This window comes from Bombina bombina, chromosome 2 (genome assembly GCF_027579735.1).
Source record: "Bombina bombina isolate aBomBom1 chromosome 2, aBomBom1.pri, whole genome shotgun sequence".
NCBI classification, from domain to species: Eukaryota; Metazoa; Chordata; class Amphibia; order Anura; family Bombinatoridae; genus Bombina; species Bombina bombina.
The window spans coordinates 320,595,877-320,622,264 of NC_069500.1; the positions used below are offsets into that span (position 1 = coordinate 320,595,877).

At 40.0% G+C, this 26,388-nt stretch overlaps 1 protein-coding gene across 1 annotated transcript in view; it reads right to left on the reverse strand.

Annotated features, from left to right (window-relative positions):
• Window positions 1-3,409: 3,409 nt before the first annotated feature.
• The window catches only part of LOC128646934 (transcobalamin-2-like), a 38,212-nt gene continuing 15,233 nt past the window's right edge, over window positions 3,410-26,388 (reverse strand). Inside the window, exons 5-7 of the mRNA XM_053699743.1 lie at window positions 13,793-13,985; window positions 5,246-5,367; window positions 3,410-3,803 (exon numbers count right to left, since the gene is read on the reverse strand). Of these exons, the coding sequence (XP_053555718.1) occupies window positions 3,742-3,803; window positions 5,246-5,367; window positions 13,793-13,985 (377 nt within the window). The 3' untranslated portion in view covers window positions 3,410-3,741. The remainder of the gene's footprint in view (window positions 3,804-5,245; window positions 5,368-13,792; window positions 13,986-26,388) is intronic.

Consider the following 26,388-nt stretch of genomic DNA (forward strand, 5'->3'; position numbering starts at 1 on the left):
ATGATGGCAAAACCTGAGTTTTTCGCCGCTAGTTTAGCTAATTGGAGAGCGGCATAAGTGATAAAAGAATTAGCCAGCTTTAGAGCATGAATTCTATCCATGACCTCATCGTATGAAGTCTCCCTCTGGAGCGACTCCTCCAGGGCCTCGAACCAAAAAGCCGCTGCAGTAGTTACCGGAATAATGCAGGCAATTGGTTGAAGCAGAAAACCTTGCTGAACAAAAATTTTCTTCAGCAATCCTTCCAATTTTTTATCCATAGGATCTTTGAAAGCACAACTGTCCTCTATTATAGTTGTACGCTTAGCCAGTGTTGAAACAGCCCCCTCTACCTTAGGGACCGTCTGCCACGCGTCCCGCCTAGGGTCGTTTATGGGGAACATTTTCTTAAAGATAGGTGGGGGAACAAAGGGTACACCTGGTCTCTCCCACTCCTTAGTCACAATATCCGCCACCCTCTTTGGGATCGGAAATGCCTCAGTGTATACAGGGACCTCTAAAAATCTGTCCATTTTACACAATTTTTCAGGGACCACCATGGGGTCACAATCATCCAGCATAGCTAAAACCTCCTTAAGCAGGACGCGGAGGTGTTCCAGCTTAAATTTAAATGCTAAGGAATCTGACTCTGCCTGCTGAGAAACTTTTCCTGTGTCAGAAATTTCTCCCTCAGACAGACCTTCCCTCACTGCTACCTCTGAGTTTGTGAGGGTACTACAGATAAATTATCCAAAGCTTCAGATTGCTCATCCTCTGTATTTAAAACTGAGCTATCACGCTTTCTTAGAAAAACTGGCAGTTTGGATAAAAATGCTGCAAGGGAATTATCCATTACGGCTGCTAATTGTTGTAAAGTAATAGGGGCCAATGCGCTAGAGGTACTAGGCATCGCTTGCGCGGGCGTAACTGGTGTAGACATGTGGGGGGAGGAAGAAGGACTATTCTCATTACCCTCCGTTAAGGAATCATCTTGGGCAGCATTTTTAATTGTCACTGGATGATCTTTAAAATGCTTAGATGTTTTTGCACACTTTAAACATAAATGCAAAGGGGGTACTGCCATGGCTTTTGAACATAAAGAACAAGGTCTATCTGAAGGCTCAGACATGTTAGACAGACTCAGACAACACTAAAATATTGAAAAAAATACTTTTTGAAAAAACGTTACTGTCTCTTTAAATAATAAAAGGCACACACTTTTTTTCCAAATCATCAAAAAACATCCGATCTTAATGAAATTTTCACCACATGATCCTAATGCCTTGAAATGATTGCACACAAATTTTCAAATCAATTAACCCCTTAATGCCCAAACCGGAGCAAAATGAAGTAAACACCCGGTTTAACCCACTACAGTACGATGCCACAGTCTTTGCTGTGGCTTTACCTTCCTTTAGGGTTATTTGCAGGTGTAAATTAAGCCTCCCTGAAGTCCTCCTGTACTCTTAAGGCTCTGCACATGAAGCTGCATGGAGCTGTGTTGCAAATCAACTGCGCAATTGAGGCGCGAAAATGAGGCCCCCTCCTTCATTACTCCAGAGTTATGGGGCCTTTCTGAGTCAGATTAGCTGTCTTACAAAATGCCAGGCGTAAAAAAGTCCCCAAAAAGTGTTTCCAACGTCTAAAACGCTTAATAAATATAAGATTACCTTAATAAAGTAACCGATTTAGCTCCATCACAGTGCCTGTCAGTATTAAAGCCCTTAACTGAAGCCATCATTCTATACTGTGTCTCAGAAAATGGCTTACCTTCCCTCATGGGATTTCTGTCAGTCTTCTAGCACTACCAAGTCTTGTTAGAAAAACTGACTGAACATACCTTAAGCAGTATAAGCCTGCAAACTGTTCCCCCCAACTGAAGTTCTCCGGTACTCAACAGTCCTGTGTGGGAACAGCAATGGATTTTATTTACAACATGCTAAAATCTTTTTCCTCTCAGCAGAAATCTTCATCACTTTCTGCTTCAGAGTAAATAGTACAAACCGGAACTATTTAAAAATAACAAACTCTTGATTGAAGAAATAAAAACTACAAATCTAACATCACAAACTCTTTCCCTCCCGTGGAGATGCTACTTGTTAGAGCGGCAAAGGGAATGACTGGGGGGCGGAGCCTAAGGGGAGCTATATGGACAGCTTTGCTGTGTGCTCTCTTTGCCACTTCCTGTAGGGATTGAGAATATCCCACAAGTAAGGATGAATCCGTGGACTGAATACACCAAGTAAGAGAAAAATTTTTTTAATTTTTTTGCTTAATATTTCTTTGTGATATTTCATTGCTTAATTATTTCTTTGCTTTAAAGTGCGGAGATAATATATATATATATAAAGAATATTTTAGTACCAGGATCCGGTGAATATCCTGTGTGCTTCCATGTGACCAAGACCCGAAACGTTATGGCTTTTTGTATTACACAGTAAAGGTGTTTGTCTAATCTCGTGGTGCCTGCTCATTTTCTGAAGATCACATAGGATATTCACCGGATCCTGGCCCTAAAATATTCTTCTTCTGAATGTTAATAGCAGTGCACAGAGTGGTTGATGGTGTTGGTGAGTGCTGATCTTTTTGTATATATCTGTGTAAGTACTCTGTATACCTTGTTACCAATGCATCAGAGAACACAAAGTAAAATATGCAAAGAAGTAAGGGATGTAAGCTTAGGAGGGTGCATGTGTCTGGAGAACTATATGACGCCAGTTTTTTAAGAATGTTATACATTAGCAAGAACACTAAATGGCAGCACTATTTCCTGCTGTGTAGTACTCCGGACACCAACCTAGGGATCTCTTCAGCAAAGGATACCATGGGAATTAAGCAAATTTGATAATAGAAGTTAATTAGAAACTTTTTTTTTTAAATTGTATGCTCTGTCTGAATCAGAAAGAAAAAATGTGGGTTTCATTTAAGATCTCACAATCACTAATATCTATGCCTACATGTTTATTAGAGATTTATTTTGTTAACACATTTACACTGTTTAGCAGTCCAGGGACATAACCTTTGAAAATCATGTATTTTGTCTGCTGGACAGTTATAGATTAATATATAAAAGCAATCACTGTAGGATTAGTCTTCTGAAGAGTATGCAGTCCAGCCTCTCCGGTACAAGTGGGAAACCCAGAGAAGAAAATTAAAGTAAAAACAGCCAATATAATAAATAAGTACATTACACAGCTGTGTTTTTGTTAAACCATGCATAATTCAACATTTATGTGGAATATAATTGTGGTATGAATCTAGTCATGTTCCCCTAAGATGGGCTAAAACAACAGGATATTTGGAATCCTGTTTTCATAAACATAGTACTGAGTTATTAACCTACTCATAGTGTAATGTTTTTCTATTATTATCCCGAGTAACAATAATTTGCTGGGATGTATTTTTTTCCAGATATCTGAACAATTCCAGGTTTTATTCAGTTTTAGAAACTTTTATTTCAATCAATTATTTAACAACTTTTAATGTGCAAGAAAACAAATTACAAGAGAGGTAGATCACAATTGAGTTACTACAGTGCATTGATTTCAGAATACAGCAACACAACTACATGCTGGAAAGGTAACACATTTGAAGTGTAGGTCTTTTCACTTATAATCTAATGTAATATTACAATGTAGAAAAACTAAAGCCAATCTATTGGAGTCAGAATGTTATGCTAAAAAAGAACCTTCAAAGTGTAGCGGAAGACAATATACTGAGGCGGTTATGGGCCAGTAATATTACATCCATCAGAAAATGGTTTCACCATTTGCTTAGTCGCAATATAATGTGTTCTTCATTCACAGGTCTGTAGTCAGCAATACCTGAAAATCAGACAAATGGGTAAATCAATAAAAGTCATTTTAGATTATTAATGAAAATAACTTCACAATATACATTATAAACATACATTAATAGTCACATTTAGAATAATTTGTAACATGTTATGTATTTAATTTCTAAACAAAATCCCTTTTTCACTAGATCACAATTAAAAAAAAAATTGTGCCTTTGGATATCGGAACCTAAAGTGTTAATATTTGAAAATATGCATTACAAATCCCATCAAAAATATATTCATGTATTTCAGTTATATTTATACATATTGAATGTAAAATAAAGGTGAAATTAATGAAAACATTTTTTAACAGTGATTTAAAGGGATATGACAAAGTGTTGGACTGGAAAGGGCTCAAAGGTGCATGCGTGCGTGTGATGTTTTTAACTTATGTTTCAATTCAACACTGTAGTATATAACTAAGTAAAGAACTTCCCTACTTGAGCAGAGGTTTAGAGCACCTTCGGCTTATCACGAGTAAAAGCTCACATGAGTCAGATGTTAAACCCACTCCCTAGACTATCGCTTGAGCAATAATAAAATACTTTCTAACTTGTAATATGAGCATAGAAATAAAACGCTATTGATTTAACTTGCGATTCATTTGTTATCTAGCCCTTAATGTTTAACCTCTTCTTAAAAGAGGCATACTTGCATATCATGCAATTACCATCCTTAATTTCAGCCCATGATAACCATTTTATTCAACTAGTTCATGGAAGGATTTACTCAAAGGTATAAAAAATATTTTATATGGAGAAGGAAGATGTATGAACAAGTCAGCAATTTCTACAGCAAAAGTATTACATTTATTATTATTATACTTTTTTATATGTTCTATGAGACACTAATAAATTTAAGAGAATATCATTATATTATGTCATACAAACTTATTTTTTCTAAAGGATTGCGATTGACCACATATTTATTAAGCTGTTGTGGATGCTGAACACAATATGTGGGCCAGAATACATTTTAGATGTGTGGTGCATTCAGATTGTAGCAAGACACTTTGTTCAACATAATTCAGACACTTTGTAAATACAATTTAAGGGTGTAAAATTTGTTACAAAATCCCCTTTAGTATGTAAGTGCACAAATCCATCTGTCCTGTCGAACATCATGCCTTTCTCTGATAAAGTAGGTCGATGTCTATGTAACACATTAGGAGAAACGGTTTTATTTAAAAAAAAAAATTTTTTTACTTACTACACCATTTTCATTTGTGACTTAGTATATTACAATCCGGTATTATACAGTGTTTTGGGCTAATTCTGCATGCAGTGTTTATTTTATATAGCTGTAAAATATATCTGATGCTGGAGGAATTTTATAGGCAAACTAAGGATCTCAGAGCACTATTACCACCCAATTACTGGAGGAATAAAAAAATGTTTGTGAGCAACAAGTTACTTTACAGGATCTCACCTTCTAACAAGGAAATGTTTGGCTCTTTCAGAAGCTGCCAGTAGGTTCTTTCCGCCACTGATGCCTTCACACCATTGATTGTAGTCAGAAAAGGCCCATGTAGGGAATCTTGTGTTTCAAATCTACATAGTAAAAGACAGAATGTGAGTTTACTTTTACGAAGGAGGTTTCAGCTTTAGGAAGTTCTCTGATATAAAACATTGTCTGTGTTGTACAATTTAAATATCTGAAACTTAAGACGCAAAATTACAGAGAAATGTAGGAAACTGGTGTAAAGCAGTTCAGTTTTAGTAATTAAAGAAACACTAAACACATTTCACGCACCTACCTCTATTTATCGGAGCTGCCATTATGAAACCTAGGTTACACTGCAAGAATCTGAAGGAGAGTTGCTGCACATTTGCAAACCTATCAGCACCGGAATGTAGTCAAAGATAGAATTCAACACAGCAGCAATACTATGCTTATAAAATGTATTTAGTACCTTTAAAGTCGGAGTTCATGGATACAAAACACTAAATTACCTTCCACACCTAATACCTATAATAACATGTGGCAGGAAATGTCTTCCTCAATAAAAACAACACTTTTACCTGTTAAAAGACCTATAGTGGATTTCCTTACTAGCATGTATATTTATTTAGAATTCATAACTATAAGGTGTAGATTTAAAAGACAAACATTTGCATACAGGGAGTGCAGAATTATTAGGCAAGTTGTATTTTTGAGGATTAATTTTATTATTGAACAACAACCATGTTCTCAATGAACCCAAAAAACTCATTAATATCAAAGCTGAATAGTTTTGGAAGTAGTTTTTAGTTTGTTTTTAGTTTTAGCTATTTTAGGGGGATATCTGTGTGTGCAGGTGACTATTACTGTGCATAATTATTAGGCAACTTAACAAAAAACAAATATATACCCATTTCAATTATTTATTTTTACTAGTGAAACCAATATAACATCTCAACATTCACAAATATACATTTCTGACATTCAAAAACAAAACAAAAACAAATCAGTGACCAATATAGCCACCTTTCTTTGCAAGGACACTCAAAAGCCTGCCATCCATGGATTCTGTCAGTGTTTTGATCTGTTCACCATCAACATTGCGTGCAGCAGCAACCACAGCCTCCCAGACACTGTTCAGAGAGGTGTACTGTTTTCCCTCCTTGTAAATCTCACATTTGATGATGGACCACAGGTTCTCAATGGGGTTCAGATCAGGTGAACAAGGAGGCCATGTCATTAAATTTTCTTCTTTTATACCCTTTCTTGCCAGCCACGCTGTGGAGTACTTGGACGCGTGTGATGGAGCATTGTCCTGCATGAAAATCATGTTTTTCTTGAAGGATGCAGGCTTCTTCCTGTACCACTGCTTGAAGAAGGTGTCTTCCAGAAACTGGCAGTAGGACTGGGAGTTGAGCTTGACTCCATCCTCAACCCGAAAAGGCCCCACAAGCTCATCTTTGATGATACCAGCCCAAACCAGTACTCCACCTCCACCTTGCTGGCGGGAGTCGGACTGGAGCTCTCTGCCCTTTACCAATCCAGCCACGGGCCCATCCATCTGGCCCATCAAGACTCACTCTCATTTCATCAGTCCATAAAACCTTAGAAAAATCAGTCTTGAGATATTTCTTGGCCCAGTCTTGACGTTTCAGCTTGTGTGTCTTGTTCAGTGGTGGTCGTCTTTCAGCCTTTCTTACCTTGGCCATGTCTCTGAGTATTGCACACCTTGTGCTTTTGGGCACTCCAGTGATGTTGCAGCTCTGAAATATGGCCAAACTGGTGGCAAGTGGCATCTTGGCAGCTGCACGCTTGACTTTTCTCAGTTCATGGGCAGTTATTTTGCGCCTTGGTTTTTCCACACGCTTCTTGAGACCCTGTTGACTATTTTGAATGAAACGCTTGATTGTTCGATGATCATGCTTCAGAAGCTTTGCAATTTTAAGAGTGCTGCATCCCTCTGCAAGATATCTCACTATTTTTGACTTTTCTGAGCCTGTCAAGTCCTTCTTTTGACCCATTTTGCCAAAGGAAAGGAAGTTGCCTAATAATTATGCACACCTGATATAGGGTGTTGATGTCATTAGACCACACCCCTTCTCATTACAGAGATGCACATCACCTAATATGCTTAATTGGTAGTAGGCTTTCGAGCCTATACAGCTTGGAGTAAGACAACATGCATAAAGAGGATGATGTGGTCAAAATACTCATTTGCCTAATAATATTGCACACAGTGTATAATCTCAAATATAACTGAAATCTTTCTGTGTATACAAGCCCTAGGTTTTATTCACTCACAAAAAGTGATCTGAAGATATAGAATATAACTGTATGGACAGAAAGAAAACAGAATTTATGTTTACCTGATAAATTACTTTCTCCAACGGTGTGTCCGGTCCACGGTGTCATCCTTACTTGTGGGATATTCTCTTCCCCAACAGGAAATGGCAAAGAGCCCAGCAAAGCTGGTCACATGATCCCTCCTAGGCTCCGCCTTCCCCAGTCATTCGACCGACGTAAAGGAGGAATATTTGCATAGGAGAAATCATATGATACCGTGGTGACTGTAGTTAAAGAAAATAAATTATCAGACCTGATTAAAAAACCAGGGCGGGCCGTGGACCGGACACACCGTTGGAGAAAGTAATTTATCAGGTAAACATAAATTCTGTTTTCTCCAACATAGGTGTGTCCGGTCCACGGCGTCATCCTTACTTGTGGGAACCAATACCAAAGCTTTAGGACACGGATGAAGGGAGGGAGCAAATCAGGTCACCTAGATGGAAGGCACCACGGCTTGCAAAACCTTTCTCCCAAAAATAGCCTCAGAAGAAGCAAAAGTATCAAATTTGTAAAATTTAGTAAAAGTGTGCAGTGAAGACCAAGTCGCTGCCTTACATATCTGATCAACAGAAGCCTCGTTCTTGAAGGCCCATGTGGAAGCCACAGCCCTAGTGGAATGAGCTGTGATTCTTTCAGGAGGCTGCCGTCCGGCAGTCTCGTAAGCCAATCTGATGATGCTTTTAATCCAAAAAGAGAGAGAGGTAGAAGTTGCTTTTTGACCTCTCCTTTTACCAGAATAAACAACAAACAAGGAAGATGTTTGTCTAAAATCCTTTGTAGCATCTAAATAGAATTTTAGAGCACGAACTACATCCAAATTGTGCAACAAACGTTCCTTCTTTGAAATTGGATTCGGACACAAAGAAGGCACGACTATCTCCTGGTTAATGTTTTTGTTAGAAACAACTTTCGGAAGAAAACCAGGTTTAGTACGCAGAACCACCTTATCTGCATGGAACACCAGATAAGGAGGAGAACACTGCAGAGCAGATAATTCTGAAACTCTTCTAGCAGAAGAGATTGCAACCAAAAACAAAACTTTCCAAGATAATAACTTAATATCAACGGAATGTAAGGGTTCAAACGGAACCCCCTGAAGAACTGAAAGAACTAAATTGAGACTCCAAGGAGGAGTCAAAGGTTTGTAAACAGGCTTGATTCTAACCAGAGCCTGAACAAAGGCTTGAACATCTGGCACAGCTGCCAGCTTTTTGTGAAGTAACACAGACAAGGCAGAAATCTGTCCTTTCAAAGAACTTGCAGATAATCCTTTCTCCAAACCTTCTTGAAGAAAGGATAGAATCTTAGGAATTTTTATCTTGTCCCAAGGGAATCCTTTAGATTCACACCAACAGATATATTTTTTCCATATTTTGTGGTAGATTTTTCTAGTTACAGGCTTTCTGGCCTGAACAAGAGTATCAATGACAGAATCTGAGAACCCTCGCTTTGATAAGATCAAGCGTTCAATCTCCAAGCAGTCAGTTGGAGTGAGACCAGATTCGGATGTTCGAACGGACCTTGAACAAGAAGGTCTCGTCTCAAAGGTAGCTTCCATGGTGGAGCCGATGACATATTCACCAGGTCTGCATACCAAGTCCTGCGTGGCCACGCAGGAGCTATCATGATCACCGATGCCCTCTCCTGATTGATCCTGGCTACCAGCCTGGGGATGAGAGGAAACGGCGGGAATACATAAGCTAGTTTGAAGGTCCAAGGTGCTACTAGTGCATCTACTAGAGTCGCCTTGGGATCCCTGGATCTGGACCCGTAGCAAGGAACCTTGAAGTTCTGACGAGAGGCCATCAGATCCATGTCTGGAATGCCCCACAATTGAGTGATTTGGGCAAAGATTTCCGGATGGAGTTCCCACTCCCCCAGATGAAATGTCTGACGACTCAGAAAATCCGCTTCCCAATTTTCCACTCCTGGAATGTGGATTGCAGACAAGTGGCAGGAGTGAGTCTCCGCCCATTGAATGATTTTGGTCACTTCTTCCATCGCCAGGGAACTCCTTGTTCCCCCCTGATGGTTGATGTACGCAACAGTCGTCATGTTGTCTGATTGAAACCGTATGAACTTGGTCTTTGCTAGCTGAGGCCAAGCCTTGAGAGCATTGAATATCGCTCTCAGTTCCAGAATATTTATCGGGAGAATAGATTCTTCCCGAGACCAAAGACCCTGCGCTTTCAGGGGTCCCCAGACCGCGCCCCAGCCCACCAGACTGGCGTCGGTCGTGACAATGACCCACTCTGGTCTGCGGAAGCTCATCCCCTGTGACAGGTTGTCCAGGGACAGCCACCAACTGAGTGAATCTCTGGTCCTCTGATCTACTTGTATCGTCGGAGACAAGTCTGTATAGTCCCCATTCCACTGACTGAGCATGCACAGTTGTAATGGTCTTAGATGAATTCGCGCAAAAGGAACTATGTCCATTGCCGCTACCATCAAACCTATTACTTCCATGCACTGCGCTATGGAAGGAAGAGGAACAGAATGAAGTACTTGACAAGAGTTTAGAAGTTTTGATTTTCTGGCCTCTGTCAGAAAAATCCTCATTTCTAAGGAGTCTATTATTGTTCCCAAGAAGGGAACCCTTGTTGACGGAGATAGAGAACTTTTTTCTACGTTCACTTTCCACCCGTGAGATCTGAGAAAGGCCAGGACAATGTCCCTGTGAGCCTTTGCTTGTGGAAGGGACGACGCTTGAATCAGTATGTCGTCCAAGTAAGGTACTACTGCAATGCCCCTTGGTCTTAGCACCGCTAGAAGGGACCCTAGTACCTTTGTGAAAATTCTTGGAGCAGTGGCTAATCCGAACAGGAGTGCCACAAACTGGTAATGCTTGTCCAGAAATGCGAACCTTAGGAACCGATGATGTTCCTTGTGGATAGGAATATGTAGATACGCATCCTTTAAATCCACCGTGGTCATGAATTGGCCTTCCTGGATGGAAGGAAGAATTGTTCGAATGGTTTCCATTTTGAACGATGGAACCTTGAGAAACTTGTTTAGGATCTTGAGATCTAAGATTGGTCTGAATGTTCCCTCTTTTTTGGGAACTACGAACAGATTGGAGTAGAACCCCATCCCTAGTTCTCCTAATGGAACAGGATGAATCACTCCCATTTTTAACAGGTCTTCTACACAATGTAAGAATGCCTGTCTTTTTATGTGGTCTGAAGACAATTGAGACCTGTGGAACCTCCCCCTTGGGGGAAGCCCCTTGAATTCCAGAAGATAACCTTGGGAGACTATTTCTAGCGCCCAAGGATCCAGAACATCTCTTGCCCAAGCCTGAGCGAAGAGAGAGAGTCTGCCCCCCACCAGATCCGGTCCCGGATCGGGGGCCAACATCTCATGCTGTCTTGGTAGCAGTGGCAGGTTTCTTGGCCTGCTTACCTTTGTTCCAGCCTTGCATTGGCCTCCAGGCTGGCTTGGCTTGAGAAGTATTACCCTCTTGCTTAGAGGACGTAGCACTTGGGGCTGGTCCGTTTCTGCGAAAGGGACGAAAATTAGGTTTATTTTTGGCCTTGAAAGACCTATCCTGAGGAAGGGCGTGGCCCTTGCCCCCAGTGATATCAGAGATAATCTCTTTCAAGTCAGGGCCAAACAGCGTTTTCCCCTTGAAAGGAATGTTAAGCAATTTGTTCTTGGAAGACGCATCCGCTGACCAAGATTTTAGCCAAAGCGCTCTGCGCGCCACAATAGCAAAACCAGAATTTTTCGCCGCTAACCTAGCCAATTGCAAAGTGGCGTCTAGGGTGAAAGAGTTAGCCAATTTGAGAGCATGAATTCTGTCCATAATCTCCTCATAAGAAGAATCTTTATTGAGCGCCTTTTCTAGTTCATCGAACCAGAAACACGCTGCTGTAGTGACAGGAACAATGCATGAAATTGGTTGTAGAAGGTAACCTTGCTGAACAAACATCTTTTTAAGCAAACCCTCTAATTTTTTATCCATAGGATCTTTGAAAGCACAACTATCTTCTATGGGTATAGTGGTGCGTTTGTTTAGAGTAGAAACCGCCCCCTCGACCTTGGGGACTGTCTGCCATAAGTCCTTTCTGGGGTCGACCATAGGAAACAATTTCTTAAATATAGGGGGAGGGACGAAAGGTATACCGGGCCTTTCCCATTCTTTATTTATAATGTCCGCCACCCGCTTGGGTATAGGAAAAGCTTCGGGGGGCCCCGGGACCTCTAGGAACTTGTCCATTTTACATAATTTCTCTGGAATGACCAAATTCTCACAATCATCCAGAGTAGATAACACCTCCTTAAGCAGAGCGCGGAGATGTTCCAATTTAAATTTAAATGTTATCACATCAGGTTCAGCTTGTTGAGAAATTTTCCCTGAATCTGAAATTTCTCCCTCAGACAAAACCTCCCTGGCCCCCTCAGACTGGTGTAGGGGCACTTCAGAACCAATATCATCAGCGTCCTCATGCTCTTCAGTATTTTCTAAAACAGAGCAGTCGCGCTTTCGCTGATAAGTGGGCATTTTGGCTAAAATGTTTTTGATAGAATTATCCATTACAGCCGTTAATTGTTGCATAGTAAGGAGTATTGGCGCACTAGATGTACTAGGGGCCTCCTGTGTGGGCAAGACTGGTGTAGACGAAGGAGGGGATGATGCAGTACCATGCTTACTCCCCTCACTTGAGGAATCATCTTGGGCATCATTTTCTCTAAATTTTGTGTCACATAAATCACATCTATTTAAATGAGAAGGAACCTTGGCTTCCCCACATACAGAACACAGTCTATCTGGTAGTTCAGACATGTTAAACAGGCATAAACTTGATAACAAAGTACAAAAAACGTTTTAAAATAAAACCGTTACTGTCACTTTAAATTTTAAACTGAACACACTTTATTACTGCAAATGTGAAAAAGTATGAAGGAATTGTTCAAAATTCACCAAAATTTCACCACAGTGTCTTAAAGCCTTAAAAGTATTGCACACCAAATTTGAAAGCTTTAACCCTTAAAATAACGGAACCGGAGCCGTTTTTATATTTAACCCCTTTACAGTCCCTGGTATCTGCTTTGCTGAGACCCAACCAAGCCCAAAGGGGAATACGATACCAAATGACGCCTTCAGAAAGTCTTTTCTATGTATCAGAGCTCCTCACACATGCATCTGCATGTCATGCTTCCCAAAAACAAGTGCGCAATAGAGGCGCGAAAATGAGACTCTGCCTATGATTAGGGAAAGCCCCTAGAGAATAAGGTGTCCAATACAGTGCCTGCCGGTTATTTCCAAGATTAAAATAATTCCTCAAGGCTATGAAGTATAAAATATGCTTATATATAAATCGTTTTAGCCCAGAAAATGTCTACAGTCTTAAAAGCCCTTGTGAAGCCCTTTTTTTCTTTATGTAATAAAAATGGCTTACCGGATCCCATAGGGAAAATGACAGCTTCCAGCATTACATCGTCTTGTTAGAAATGTGTCATACCTCAAGCAGCAAAAGTCTGCTCACTGTTTCCCCCAACTGAAGTTAATTCCTCTCAACAGTCCTGTGTGGAAACAGCCATCGATTTTAGTAACGGTTGCTAAAATCATTTTCCTCTTACAAACAGAAATCTTCATCTCTTTTCTGTTTCAGAGTAAATAGTACATACCAGCACTATTTTAAAATAACAAACTCTTGATTGAATAATAAAAACTACAGTTAAACACCAAAAAACTCTAAGCCATCTCCGTGGAGATGTTGCCTGTACAACGGCAAAGAGAATGACTGGGGAAGGCGGAGCCTAGGAGGGATCATGTGACCAGCTTTGCTGGGCTCTTTGCCATTTCCTGTTGGGGAAGAGAATATCCCACAAGTAAGGATGACGCCGTGGACCGGACACACCTATGTTGGAGAAATATGGTTTATGTTCTAGATCTTATGTAAAATTGCTGGTGAATTTCCACATTAAATATATACATTTCCCTATTTATGTACATAGCTATTTAGGGGATTAGTTTCTTGCTGTACAAGTAATTATTTATTTATGCTTTGTAACTCTAAACAACAAAGATACAAAATTTTTCATTACCAAAAAAATATATTGATTAACCTAAAGGCAATTCCATTATATATCCTTTTGGGTTGGTTTTTAGAGAGAATTTAACAATTATGCCATGCCAAAATAGATAATACATAGCTACAGAGATGCTCATTTGCCTATACGAACGTGAAATGTGAATTCTGCTTTTGTGCGGTTTTCAAGATGTCCAGAAGAGATGATTGTACTGGGACATCAATAGACTGTGTGAATTCCTGCACCAGATCTGAGGACTTTTCCAATGTTAAGAAAACATTAATGGTGCCTTCTCCCACAGGAACATCAGGTAGTGTACCAGAACTTAGGTTTATATACAGAGTGCCTGCCATGGAAAAAAGTGTAAGGTATAATTAACAAAACAAACACCTTATTCAAATAACAATATAAAAATGCAAAAATTAATGTACATTCCTCTACCATTTTGCCATCCTTTTAAAAACAGTTTTATCAGAGCACCTAAGACACACCAGTTAAATTGTATTGACATGTGAATATGCTGACCAATTGACTTTTGGTGCAAAACAGGCATTAGCTGTGACAGGCCCATATCGCTTCTGAACCTGGATTACAAGATCCTCATGTCAATTATAGCTGATAGACTCAAAAAAGTGATTGGGGATCTTATTCACAAAGATCAGACTGGCTTTATACCAGGGAGTACTGACTATTCTTGACCATTATTACAATAAAGAGAAAAAAAGCAGATAAAAATAGCAAAGGAGATTTAACTCTGCTTATGATCGATGTCGAGAAGGCATTCGACTATCATTTGGGACCACATGTTCACTACACTCATCAACTTTGGTTTTTCCAGTAATATGGTAAATTACATTAGATTGATATATGATAAACCTAGATCTCAGTTATTAGTAAACAATGAATTATCACAGTATATCACGTTATAAAAAGGGACTTCAAGGTTGCCCCTTATCCCCCTTGCTATTCAATTTCTCGTTAGAACCCTTAGCGTTTTATTTAAGGCAGGAAATAAAGGGAAACGAATTAGGTAAGCAAAATTTGGTAATAACACTCTATGCTGACGATATCATGCTTTTTTTAAACGATACTAATACAAATATTCCAAAATGTTTAGAAATTATTAGCTGTTACAGCAAATTCTCGGGATATAACGTTAACTCGAAAAAAATCAGAAATTCTTTAGATCTATAAAACTACAAAAAGTTTCATTACTCATTCATTCCAGGAAGTACAACATATAAGGTATCTAGGAATTAAGCTGAGCAGAAATCCACAGGAATGGTACCATCTCAATTATAACTAATGTTTTAATGAGGTTCCCAATGAGATTAATAGGTGGAATATACATTATCTTTCTCTTACAGCAAAAATTATGACTATTAACACTATTTTTTCCCTAGAATAATGTTTCTACTTCAAAATGTACCTCTTTATCTCTAAACACGATATTGATAGATATAACAGGGCCACAACACAGTTTTTATGGGGTTAAAAAAAAAACGCGTCTGGCAAACGAGATTCACTCATTTAAAAAAATATGGAGGGTTCTCACTACCTAATATTCAATATTATAATTGGATAACGATGATGAAATAGACTGGCTAACAGTGGTTGATTATGTCACTAATTATGATATAGAGTCAGATATTGTGGCCCCGTTCAATTTGAAAGCAGTTTTACATAATTCCTATACCAAAATTACCCAGCAATATCAGCAATCAATTGACATTTTCTAACATTATCTCTGCATGGCAGAGACTATGTAAGGCAATGGATATTGAATATCAGATCTCTCAATACCTGGTCTACATAACGCCCTGTTTAGAATGTGGAGAGAAAAAGGTTTAATCTTTTTCTCACAACTCAAACAAGACAACATAATGTCAATACAAACGTATGTAGAGATCTCAGCCAAGTATCATCTCCCTGCAAAAAACTCCTATGCCTATTTACAGGTCAGGAATTATTTTAGGCAGAAACTCCAGAGTCACGGTTTTAATTGGGATCTGCAGGAGATTGATTTGGGGGATTAAAATCTATAAAAACAGGTATACGGTCCATTTCGTACTGGTATAATATGCTACTTACTAAATTATGGTTCAATTAAGCAAATAAGCTTAAAGACAGTTTGGTGAAATTCTTCCCTAGGATTCAAGCGCAGGATATCTTGAAGAGTATCAGTACATCGGAGTCAACTACGGTAATTCGTAGCTGGAGGGAAATACACTTAAAATTGGTAAAACAGAATTTATGCTTACCTGATAAATTACTTTCTCTTACGGTGTATCCAGTCCACGGATTCATCCTTACTTGTGGGATATTCCCAATCCCTACAGGAAGTGGCAAAGAGAGCACACAGCAGAGCTGTCCATATAGCTCCCCTCAGGCTCCGCCCCCCCAGTTATTCGACCGACGGTTAGGAGAAAAAGGAGAAACCAGGAGAAACCATAGGGTGCAGTGGTGACTGTAGTTTTACGAAATTAAATTTGAACCTGACTTAATTGCCAGGACGGGCCGTGGACTGGATACAACGTAAGAGAAAGTAATTTATCAGGTAAGCATAAATTCTGTTTTCTCTTACATGGTGTATCCAGTCCACGGATTCATCCTTACTTGTGGGATACCAATACCAAAGCTTTAAAACACGGATGAAGGGAGGGAACAAGTCAGGTAGCCTAAACGGAAGGCACCACTGCTTGCAAAACCTTTCTCCCAAAAATAGCCTCCAAATAATCAGAAGTATCGAATTTGTAAAATTTGGCAAATGTATTACAAATCTGTTCAACAGAAGCCTCATTCTTGAAAGCCCATGTGGAAGCCACAGCCCTAGTGGAATGAGCTGTAATTCGTTCAGGAGGCTGCTGTCCAGCAGTCTCATAAGCCAATCGGATGATGCTTTTCAGCCAGAAGGAAAGAGAGGTAGCAGTCGCTTTCTGACCTCTCCTCTTACCAGAATAGACAACAAACAAAGATGATGTTTGTCTGAAATCTTTAGTTGCCTTTAAATAGAATTTTAAGGCACGAACCACATCAAGATTGTGTAACAGAGAAGGAACAATAATTTCCTGGTTAATATTCATATTAGAAACCACTTTTGGAAGGAAACCAGGTTTGGTACGCAAAACAACCTTATCTGCATGGAACACCAGATAGGGTGAATTACACTGCAAAGCAGACAATTCAGAAACTCTTCGAGCAGAAGAAATAGCTACCAAAATAAAACTTTCCAAGATAATAACTTAATATCTATGGAATGTAAAGGTTCAAACGGAACCCCTTGAAGAACTGAAAGAACTAAATTTAGACTCCATGAAGGAGCCACAGGTTTGTAAACAGGCTTGATTCTAACCAAGGCCTGTGCAAACGCCTGAACGTCTGGTACAGCTGCCAGACGCTTGTGTAACAGGATAGACAGAGCAGATATCTGTCCCTTTAAGGAACTAGCTGACAAACCTTTCTCCAATCCTTCTTGGAGAAAAGACAATATCCTTGGAATCCTAACCTTACTCCACGAGTAACCCTTGGATTCGCACCAACAAAGATATTTCCGCCAAATCTTATGGTAAATTTTCCTGGTGACAGGCTTTCTGGCCTGGATCAGAGTATCTATAACTGATTCAGAGAACCCCCGCTTAGCTAGAATTAAGCGTTCAATCTCCAGGCAGTCAGTTGCAGAGAAACTTGATTTGGATGCTTGAATGGACCTTGAATTAGAAGATCCTGCCTCGATGGCAGTTTCCATGGTGGAGCCGATGACATGTCCACTAGGTCTGCATACCAAGTCCTGCGTGGCCACGCAGGCGCTATCAGAATTAACAAAGCCTTCTCCTGTTTGACTCTGGCTACTAGCCGAGGGAGAAGAGGAAACGGTGGAAAGACATAAGCTAGACTGAATGACCAAGGCGCTACTAAAGCATCTATCAATGCCGCCTTGGGATCCCTGGATCTGGATCCGTAAAGGGGAAGCTTGGTGTTCTGACGGGATGCCATCAGATCCAATTCTGCAATGCCCCATAGCTGGGTCAGCTGAGCAAAAACCTCCGGGTGGAGTTCCCACTCCCCCGGATGGAAAGTCTGACGACTCAGAAAATCCTCCTCCCAGTTGTCTACTCCTGGGATGTGAATTGCAGATAGATGGCAGGAGTGATCCTCCGCCCATTTGATGATCTTGGTTACTTCCTTCATCGCTAGGGAACTCTTTGTTCCTCCCTGATGATTGATGTACGCTACAGTCGTGATGTTGTCCGACTGAAATCTGATGAATTTGGCCTCCGCTAGTTGAGGCCACGCCTGGAGCGTATTGAATATCGCTCTCAGTTCCAAAATGTTTATCGGGAGAAGAGATTCTTCCCGAGACCATAGACCCTGAGCTTCCAGGGAGTCCCAGACCGCACCCCAGCCTAACAGACTGGCATCAGTTGGTGACAATAATCTACTCCGGTCTGCGGAAACTCATTCCCTGAGACAGGTGATCCTGAGATAACCACCAGAGAAGAGAGTCTCTGGTTTTCTGGTCCATTTGTATTTGAGGAGACAAATCTGCATAATCCCCATTCCACTGTTTGAGCATGCACAGTTGCAGTGGTCTTAGATGAATTCGGGCAAAAGGGACCACGTCCATTGCCGCAACCATTAAACCAATTACCTCCATACACTGAGCCACAGAAGGCCGAGGAATGGAATGAAGAACTCGGCAAGTATTCAAAAGTTTTGACTTCCTGACCTCTGTCAGAAAGATTTTCATGTCTACCGAGTCTATTAGTGTTCCCAGGAAGGGAACCCTTGTGAGCGGGGACAGAGAACTTTTTTCTACGTTCACCTTCCACCCGTGAGACCTTAGAAAAGCCAGAACAATGTCCGTATGAGCCTTGGCTCTGTGAAAAGATGACGCCTGTATTAAGATGTCGTCTAGGTAAGGTGCTACTGCAATGCCCCGTGGTCTCAGTACCGCTAAAAGGGACCCTAGCACCTTTGTGAAAATTCTGGGAGCGGTGGCCAACCCGAAAGGAAGGGCCACGAACTGGTAATGCGTGTCCAGAAAGGCGAACCTTAGGAACTGATGATGATCTTTGTGGATAGGAATATGTAGGTACGCATCCTTTAGATCCACGGTAGTCATATATTGACCTTCCTGGATCATCGGCAAGATTGTCCAAATGGTTTCCATTTTGAAAGATGGAACTCTGAGGAATTTGTTTAGAATTTTTAGATCCAGGATTGGCCTGAAAGTTCCTTCCTTTTTGGGAACTACAAACAGGTTTGATTAAAAGCCCAGTCCTTGTTCTGCAATTGGAACTGGGTGTATCACTCCCATCTTTAGAAGATCTTCTACACAGCGTAAGAACGCCTGTTTCTTTGTCTGGTCTGAAGACAAACGAGAAATGTGGAACCTTCCCCTTGGGGGAGAGTCCTTGAATTCTAGAAGATACCCCTGAGCAACAATTTCTAATGCCCAGGGTTCTGGAACATCTCTTGCCCAAGCCTGAGCAAAGAGAGAAAGTCTGCCCCCTACTAGATCCGGTCCCGGATCGGGGGCTACCCCTTCATGCTGTCTTGGCAGCAGGCGCAGGCTTCTTGGCCTGTTTACCCTTATTCCAGCCCTGCAAGGGTTTCCAGGTTGCTTTAGGCTGGGAAGCGTTACCCTCTTGCTTTGCGGCAGCAGAGGTTGAAGCAGGTCCGCTCCTGAAGTTGGGAAAGGAGCGAAAATTAGCCTTGTTTTTGGCCTTAAACGGTCTATCCTGCGGGAGTGCATGACCCTTCCCCCCCAGTGATATCCGCGATAATTTCTTTCAACTCGGGACCAAAAAGGGTCTTTCCCTTGAAAGGAATGTTTAGTAACTTTGTCTTGGACGACACGTCAGCCGACCATGATTTGAGCCAAAGCGCTCTTTGCGCCATAAAGGCAAAACCTGAATTTTTCGCCGCTAACTTAGCTAATTGGAAAGCGACATCAGTGATAAAAGAATTAGCCAGCTTTAGAGCGTGAATTCTATCCATGACTTCGTCATATGAAGTCTCCCTCTGGAGCGACTCCTCCAGCGCCTCAAACCAAAAAGCCGCTGCAGTAGTTACAGGAATAATGCAGGCAATTGGCTGGAGAAGGAAACCTTGCTGAACAAACATTTTCTTCAGCAAACCTTCCAATTTTTTATCCATAGGGTCTTTAAAAGCACAACTGTCTTCTATTGGTATAGTTGTACGCTTAGCAAGTGTTGAAACTGCTCCCTCTACCTTAGGGACTGTCTGCCACGCGTCCCTCCTGGGGTCATTTATGGGGAACATTTTCTTAAAGATAGGGGGGGAACAAAAGGTACACCTGGTCTCTCCCATTCCCTAGTCACAATATCCGCCACCCTCTTTGGGATCGGAAACGCATCAGTGTATACAGGGACCTCTAAAAACCTGTCCATTTTACACAATTTTTCTGGGACCACCATGGGGTCACAGTCATCTAGCGTAGCTAAAACCTCCTTAAGCAGGACGCGGAGGTGTTCCAGCTTAAATTTAAAAGCTAAGGAATCTGACTCTGCCCGCTGAGAAACTTTCCCTGTGTCAGAAATTTCTCAGACCATCCCTCACTGCCACCTCAGAGTGTTGTGAGGGTACGACAGATAAATCATCCAAAGCTTCTGATTGCTCATCCTCTGTTCTTAAAACTGAGCTATCACGCTTTTTTGGAAAAACTGGCAGTTTGGATAGAAATGCTGCAAGGGAATTATCCATGACTGCTGCTAATTGTAATGTAATAGGGCACAATGCGCTAGAGGTACTAGGCAACGCTTGTGCGGGTGTAACTGGTGTCAACACATGGGGAGAGGAAGGAGGACTATCCTCATTACCTTCCGTCAAAGAATCATCTTGGGCTACATTTTTAAGTGTCATTGCATGGTCATTAAAATGTTTAGATACTTTAGCACACTTTAAACACAAATGCAATGGGGGGTACCGCCATGGCTTTCAAACACATAGAACAAGGTCTATCTGTAGGCTCAGACATGTTAGACAGATTTAGATGGCACTCAAATACAGAAAAATACACTTTTTGAAAAAACGTTACTGTGCCTTTAAATAATAAAAAGCACACACTTTTTTACCAAATCTCAAAAAAACATCCGATCTTTATGAAATTTACACCATATGATCCTAATGCTTTGAAAAGATTGCACACCAAGTATCAAGCCAATTAACCCCTTATTGCCCAAACCGGAGCAAATTGAAGCTGCCACCGGTTTAACACACTACAGCACGATGCCACAGTCTCTGCTGTGGCCCTACCTTCCTTGGGGATTAGTTTTGGAACGAAAATAAGCCTCCCTGTAGTCCCCCTGCAATCTCTGGACTCTACATGTGAAGCTGCATGAAGCTGACTTGCAAAACAACTGCGCAACTGAGGCGTGAAAATTAGGCCCCCTCCCTCTTCACTCCGGAGTTGTGGGGCCTTAGGTGTCTAAAATTATGCCAGGCGTATAAAACCCCTAGAAAGTGTTCCAAACATGAGAAACACTTGTGCAAACGTCAGATTATATTAAAAAATAATCGATTTTCCCCATAACAGTGTCCACCAGTGATTTAAGCCCTTTTAACTAAGCCATCCTTCTATACTGAGTCTCAGAATATGGCTTACCTTCCCACATGGGGATTTCTGTCAGTCTTCTAGCATTACCAAGTCTTGTTAGAAAAAAAGTGACTGAGCATACCTTAAGCAGTTGAGCCTGCAAACTGTTCCCCCCAACTGAAGTTCTCCGGTACTCAACAGTCCTGTGTGGGAACAGCAATGGATTTTAGTTACAACATGCTAAAATCTTTTTCCTCTCAGCAGAAATCTTCATCACTTTCTGCCTCAGAGTAAATAGTACAAACCGGCACTATTTTAAAATAACAAACTCTTGATTGAAGAAATAAAAACTACAAATCTAACACCACATACTCTTTACCCTCCCGTGGAGATGCTACTTGTTAGAGCGGCAAAGAGAATGACTGGGGGGCGGAGCCTGAGGGGAGTTATATGGACAGCTCTGCTGTGTGCTCTCTTTGCCACTTCCTGGAGGGATTGAGAATATCCCACAAGTAAAGATGAATCCGTGGACTGGATACACCATGTAAGAGAAATAATGAATATCTCACCCCTGATAGACTAAATAAATGGACTCAAAAAAGTCAACACCGTAATTGTTCTAAATGTAATAGAGAAAAAGCTGATATTTTGCATTGCCTCTGGTATTGCCCTTAAGATTAGGCAGTATTGGGGAAAGATTACCTTCTGGCTTAATAAATTCATCCAGATCAAAATCTCTCACCTTTTATATTTTCTTGCTATTTGATAATCAACAATTGATTAACATGGCTATACTGGCGGCACGTAACCTAATTTTAAAAAATTGGAAATCCCCTAATGCTCCATGTTTTTCTGAATTTGTTAACACCATGAAACTTTAAATGACAATCAAAATACAAGATATTGCACCTCTATCTGAAAATAATTTGAGATCGTATTTCTACAAATGGATTAAAGTAATATTGTGTCTTCTTTCAACTCAGAGTCAATTTATACATCCAAAAAGGAATTCACCAGAGTTCATATTTCTTATTATGAAAGATTTTCTTCCACAATACTGGATGTTTAATTCATAATTGTAAATAGGGTTAGGCCGCGAGGCTTGGGAGGGGATATATATATATTTTTTTTTATTGTTTTGTGTTTTTTCGTTTAGGTTAGGAACAGTTTTTGACATTGTATATGTGTATGCATAAAGTGTATATAGACTGTAAACAGTTTCTGCTTTAGATTCATGCCGCTTTTTTGGGTTCAGGTCAGGAACAGATGACATGGAGAAGTCTCTTAATATAAGTGTTTATGAATAATTTATGCTTACCTGATAAATTTATTTCTCTTGTAGTGTGTTCAGTCCACGGGTCATCCATTACTTATGGGATATATCCTCCTTCCCAACAGGAAGTTGCAAGAGGATCACCCAAGCAGAGCTGCTATATAGCTCCTCCCCTCACATGTCATATCCAGTCATTCGACCGAAACAAGACGAGAAAGGAGAAACTATAGGGTGCAGTGGTGACTGGAGTTATAATTTAAAAATTTAGAACCTGCCTCAAAAAAGACAGGGCGGGCCGTGGACTGAACACACTACAAGAGAAATAAATTTATCAGGTAAGCATAAATTATGTTTTCTCTTGTTAAGTGTGTTCAGTCCACGGGTCATCCATTACTTATGGGATACCAATACCAAAGCTAAAGTACACGGATGATGGGAGGGACAAGGCAGGGACTTTAAAGAAAAGGAACCACTGCCTGTAGAACCTTTCTCCCAAAAACAGCTTCCGAAGAAGCAAAAGTATCAAATTTGTAAAATTTGGAAAAAGTATGAAGTGAAGACCAAGTTGCAGCCTTGCAAATCTGTTCAACAGAGGCCTCATTCTTAAAGGCCCAAGTGGAAGCCACAGCTCTAGTGGAATGAGCTGTAATTCGTTCAGGAGGCTGCTGTCCAGCAGTCTCATAGGCTAAACGTATTATGCTACGAAGCCAAAAAGAGAGAGAGGTAGCCGAAGCCTTTTGACCTCTCCTCTGTCCAGAGTAAACGACAAACAGAGAAGAAGTTTGTCCAAAATCTTTAGTTGCCTGTAAGTAGAACTTCAGGGCACGGACCACGTCTAGATTATGCAAAAGACGTTCCTTCTTTGAAGAAGGATTAGGACATAAAGATGGAACAACAATTTCTTGATTGATATTCCTGTTAGAAACAACCTTAGGTAAAAACCCTGGTTTAGTACGCAGGACTACCTTGTCTGAATGAAAGATCAGATAAGGGGAATCACAATGTAAGGCAGATAACTCAGAGACTCTCCGAGCCGAGGAAATAGCCATCAAAAACAGAACTTTCCAAGATAAAAGTTTAATATCAATGGAATGAAGGGGTTCAAACGGAACACCCTGAAGAACTTTAAGAACCAAGTTTAAGCTCCAAGGAGGAGCAACAGTTTTAAGCACAGGCTTAATTCTAGCCAAAGCCTGACAAAAGGCCTGGACGTCTGGATTCTCTGCCAGACGCTTGTGAAAAAGAATAGACAGAGCAGAAATCTGTCCCTTTAGTGAACTAGCGGATAAGCCCTTTTCTAAACCCTCTTGTAGAAAGGACAATATCCTAGGAATCCTAACCTTACTCCATGAGTAACTCTTGGATTCACACCAATATAAATATTTACGCCATATCTTATGGTAAATTTTTCTGGTAACAGGTTTCCGAGCCTGTATTAATGTATCAATAACCGAATCCGAAAACCCACGCTTTGATAGAATCAAGCGTTCAATTTCCAAGCAGTCAGCCTCAGAGAAATTAGGTTTGGATGGTTGAAAGGACCCTGAATTAGAAGGTCCTGCCTCAGGGGTAGAGACCATGGTGGACAGGACGACATGTCCACTAGGTCTGCATACCAGGTCCTGCGTGGCCACGCAGGCGCTATCAGAATCACCGATGCTCTCTCCTGTTTGATCCTGGCAATCAGTCGAGGTAGCAACGGAAAAGGTGGAAACACATAAGCTTTCACTCTGAAAAAGAAAAAAGCGCAAAGAGAGACTCAAGTGCAATAAATAACACAAACGCTGCTGCTCTTAAAAATATGCACTTACAATGTTTTATTAATAATACAGCAGTTTAAAAACACAGCTTTCTCCTTTAGGGTAAAATATCCAAATACTCAGCTGCTCCGGTCTGTTTTCACAGCCTAGTTGTCTTTTTTTCCCAATGTCCGTTCCCTTCAACTGTTCACCGGAACTATCAGTGTATGGGAAATCCTTGTTCCTGGGGCTACGGTGGCCCTAAATGTCCAAAAAGCAAAGCGTTCTATTCCTAGAACTACGGCTCCTCTGAAGAACCAAAGTGCAATCCTATGATACCTCTACGCGTTTCTTCTGCTATCCTGCAGACTTTTTCAAGAGGATGAAGAGTCAAATGCTAGGTGGATCAGATGTCCGTCACAATAAAAACCCTCATGGCAGATCCTATTGGTTAGAATTTCCTCTATGTTCTACAGGTAAAAAATATATGCTCTGGGTCCTAGAGACCAAATCCATAATGCTATGTTGCTTTTCCTGATAACAAGGATATACGGTTTAATAACAACATATCTAAAGTTAATACATGCCGCAAATAACAAATAGTATGCACCAAATATAAATATCCTAAAACATAAATATGTAGCAATAATATTAAAATCCTTGAACTAGGTAAAATCGTATAAGAGATATATGTAAAATTAATACTTAAAATTAATACAAAATATTTTATGCATATATTAAGAAGTTGAATCCCTGCAAGCTAATCAAAATTCATCTATATCTGGAAAACATTCTGGAGATTACATTTAAACGGTATTGTGTATATTAAAGATTTGATTATTACCTAACATAATATTATTAAAAAATTCATTTTATATTTAAAATGTGATAATTGGAGGTTATTTAAACTTTATTTAAAACTGAGGAGAAATGAAAAAGAAAAAATTGAAAAAGAAAAAATTATACAAGAAGTGTACCAATACATTTTGCAGAACATCATGGGGGAGACCCTAGGTCTCTAAGAATACAAGCAATTGATTGGATACCTAACAGTTGTAGTAATAGGTTGATGAGCCTAAGGAAGCAAGAAACCTTTTGGATACAAAAACTTAATAGCTTACATCCAAAAGGATTGAATATAGATATTGACATAGCAGCTTTTATGTGACTATTGATTCGATCTAAATAGATTCAGAGTTCCTTAGTAGCACTTCTTGTATAATATTTTCTTTTTCAATTTTTTCTTTTTCATTTCTCCTCAGTTTTAAATAAAGTTTAAATAACCTCCAATTATCACATTTTAAATATAAAATGAATTTTTTAATAATATTATGTTAGGTAATAATCAAATCTTTAATATACACAATACCGTTTAAATGTAATCTCCAGAATGTTTTCCAGATATAGATGAATTTTGATTAGCTTGCAGGGATTCAACTTCTTAATATATGCATAAAATATTTTGTATTAATTTTAAGTATTAATTTTACATATATCTCTTATAAGATTTTACCTAGTTCAAGGATTTTAATATTATTGCTACATATTTATGTTTTAGGATATTTATATTTGGTGCATACTATTTGTTATTTGCGGCATGTATTAACTTTAGATATGTTGTTATTAAACCGTATATCCTTGTTATCAGGAAAAGCAACATAGCATTATGGATTTGGTCTCTAGGACCCAGAGCATATATTTTTTACCTGTAGAACATAGAGGAAATTCTAACCAATAGGATCTGCCATGAGGGTTTTTATTGTGACGGACATCTGATCCACCTAGCATTTGACTCTTCATCCTCTTGAAAAAGTCTGCAGGATAGCAGAAGAAACGCGTAGAGGTATCATAGGATTGCACTTTGGTTCTTCAGAGGAGCCGTAGTTCTAGGAATAGAACGCTTTGCTTTTTGGACATTTAGGGCCACCGTAGCCCCAGGAACAAGGATTTCCCATACACTGATAGTTCCGGTGAACAGTTGAAGGGAACGGACATTGGGAAAAAAAGACAACTAGGCTGTGAAAACAGACCGGAGCAGCTGAGTATTTGGATATTTTACCCTAAAGGAGAAAGCTATGTTTTTAAACTGCTGTATTATTAATAAAACATTGTAAGTGCATATTTTTAAGAGCAGCAGCGTTTGTGTTATTTATTGCACTTGAGTCTCTCTTTGCGCTTT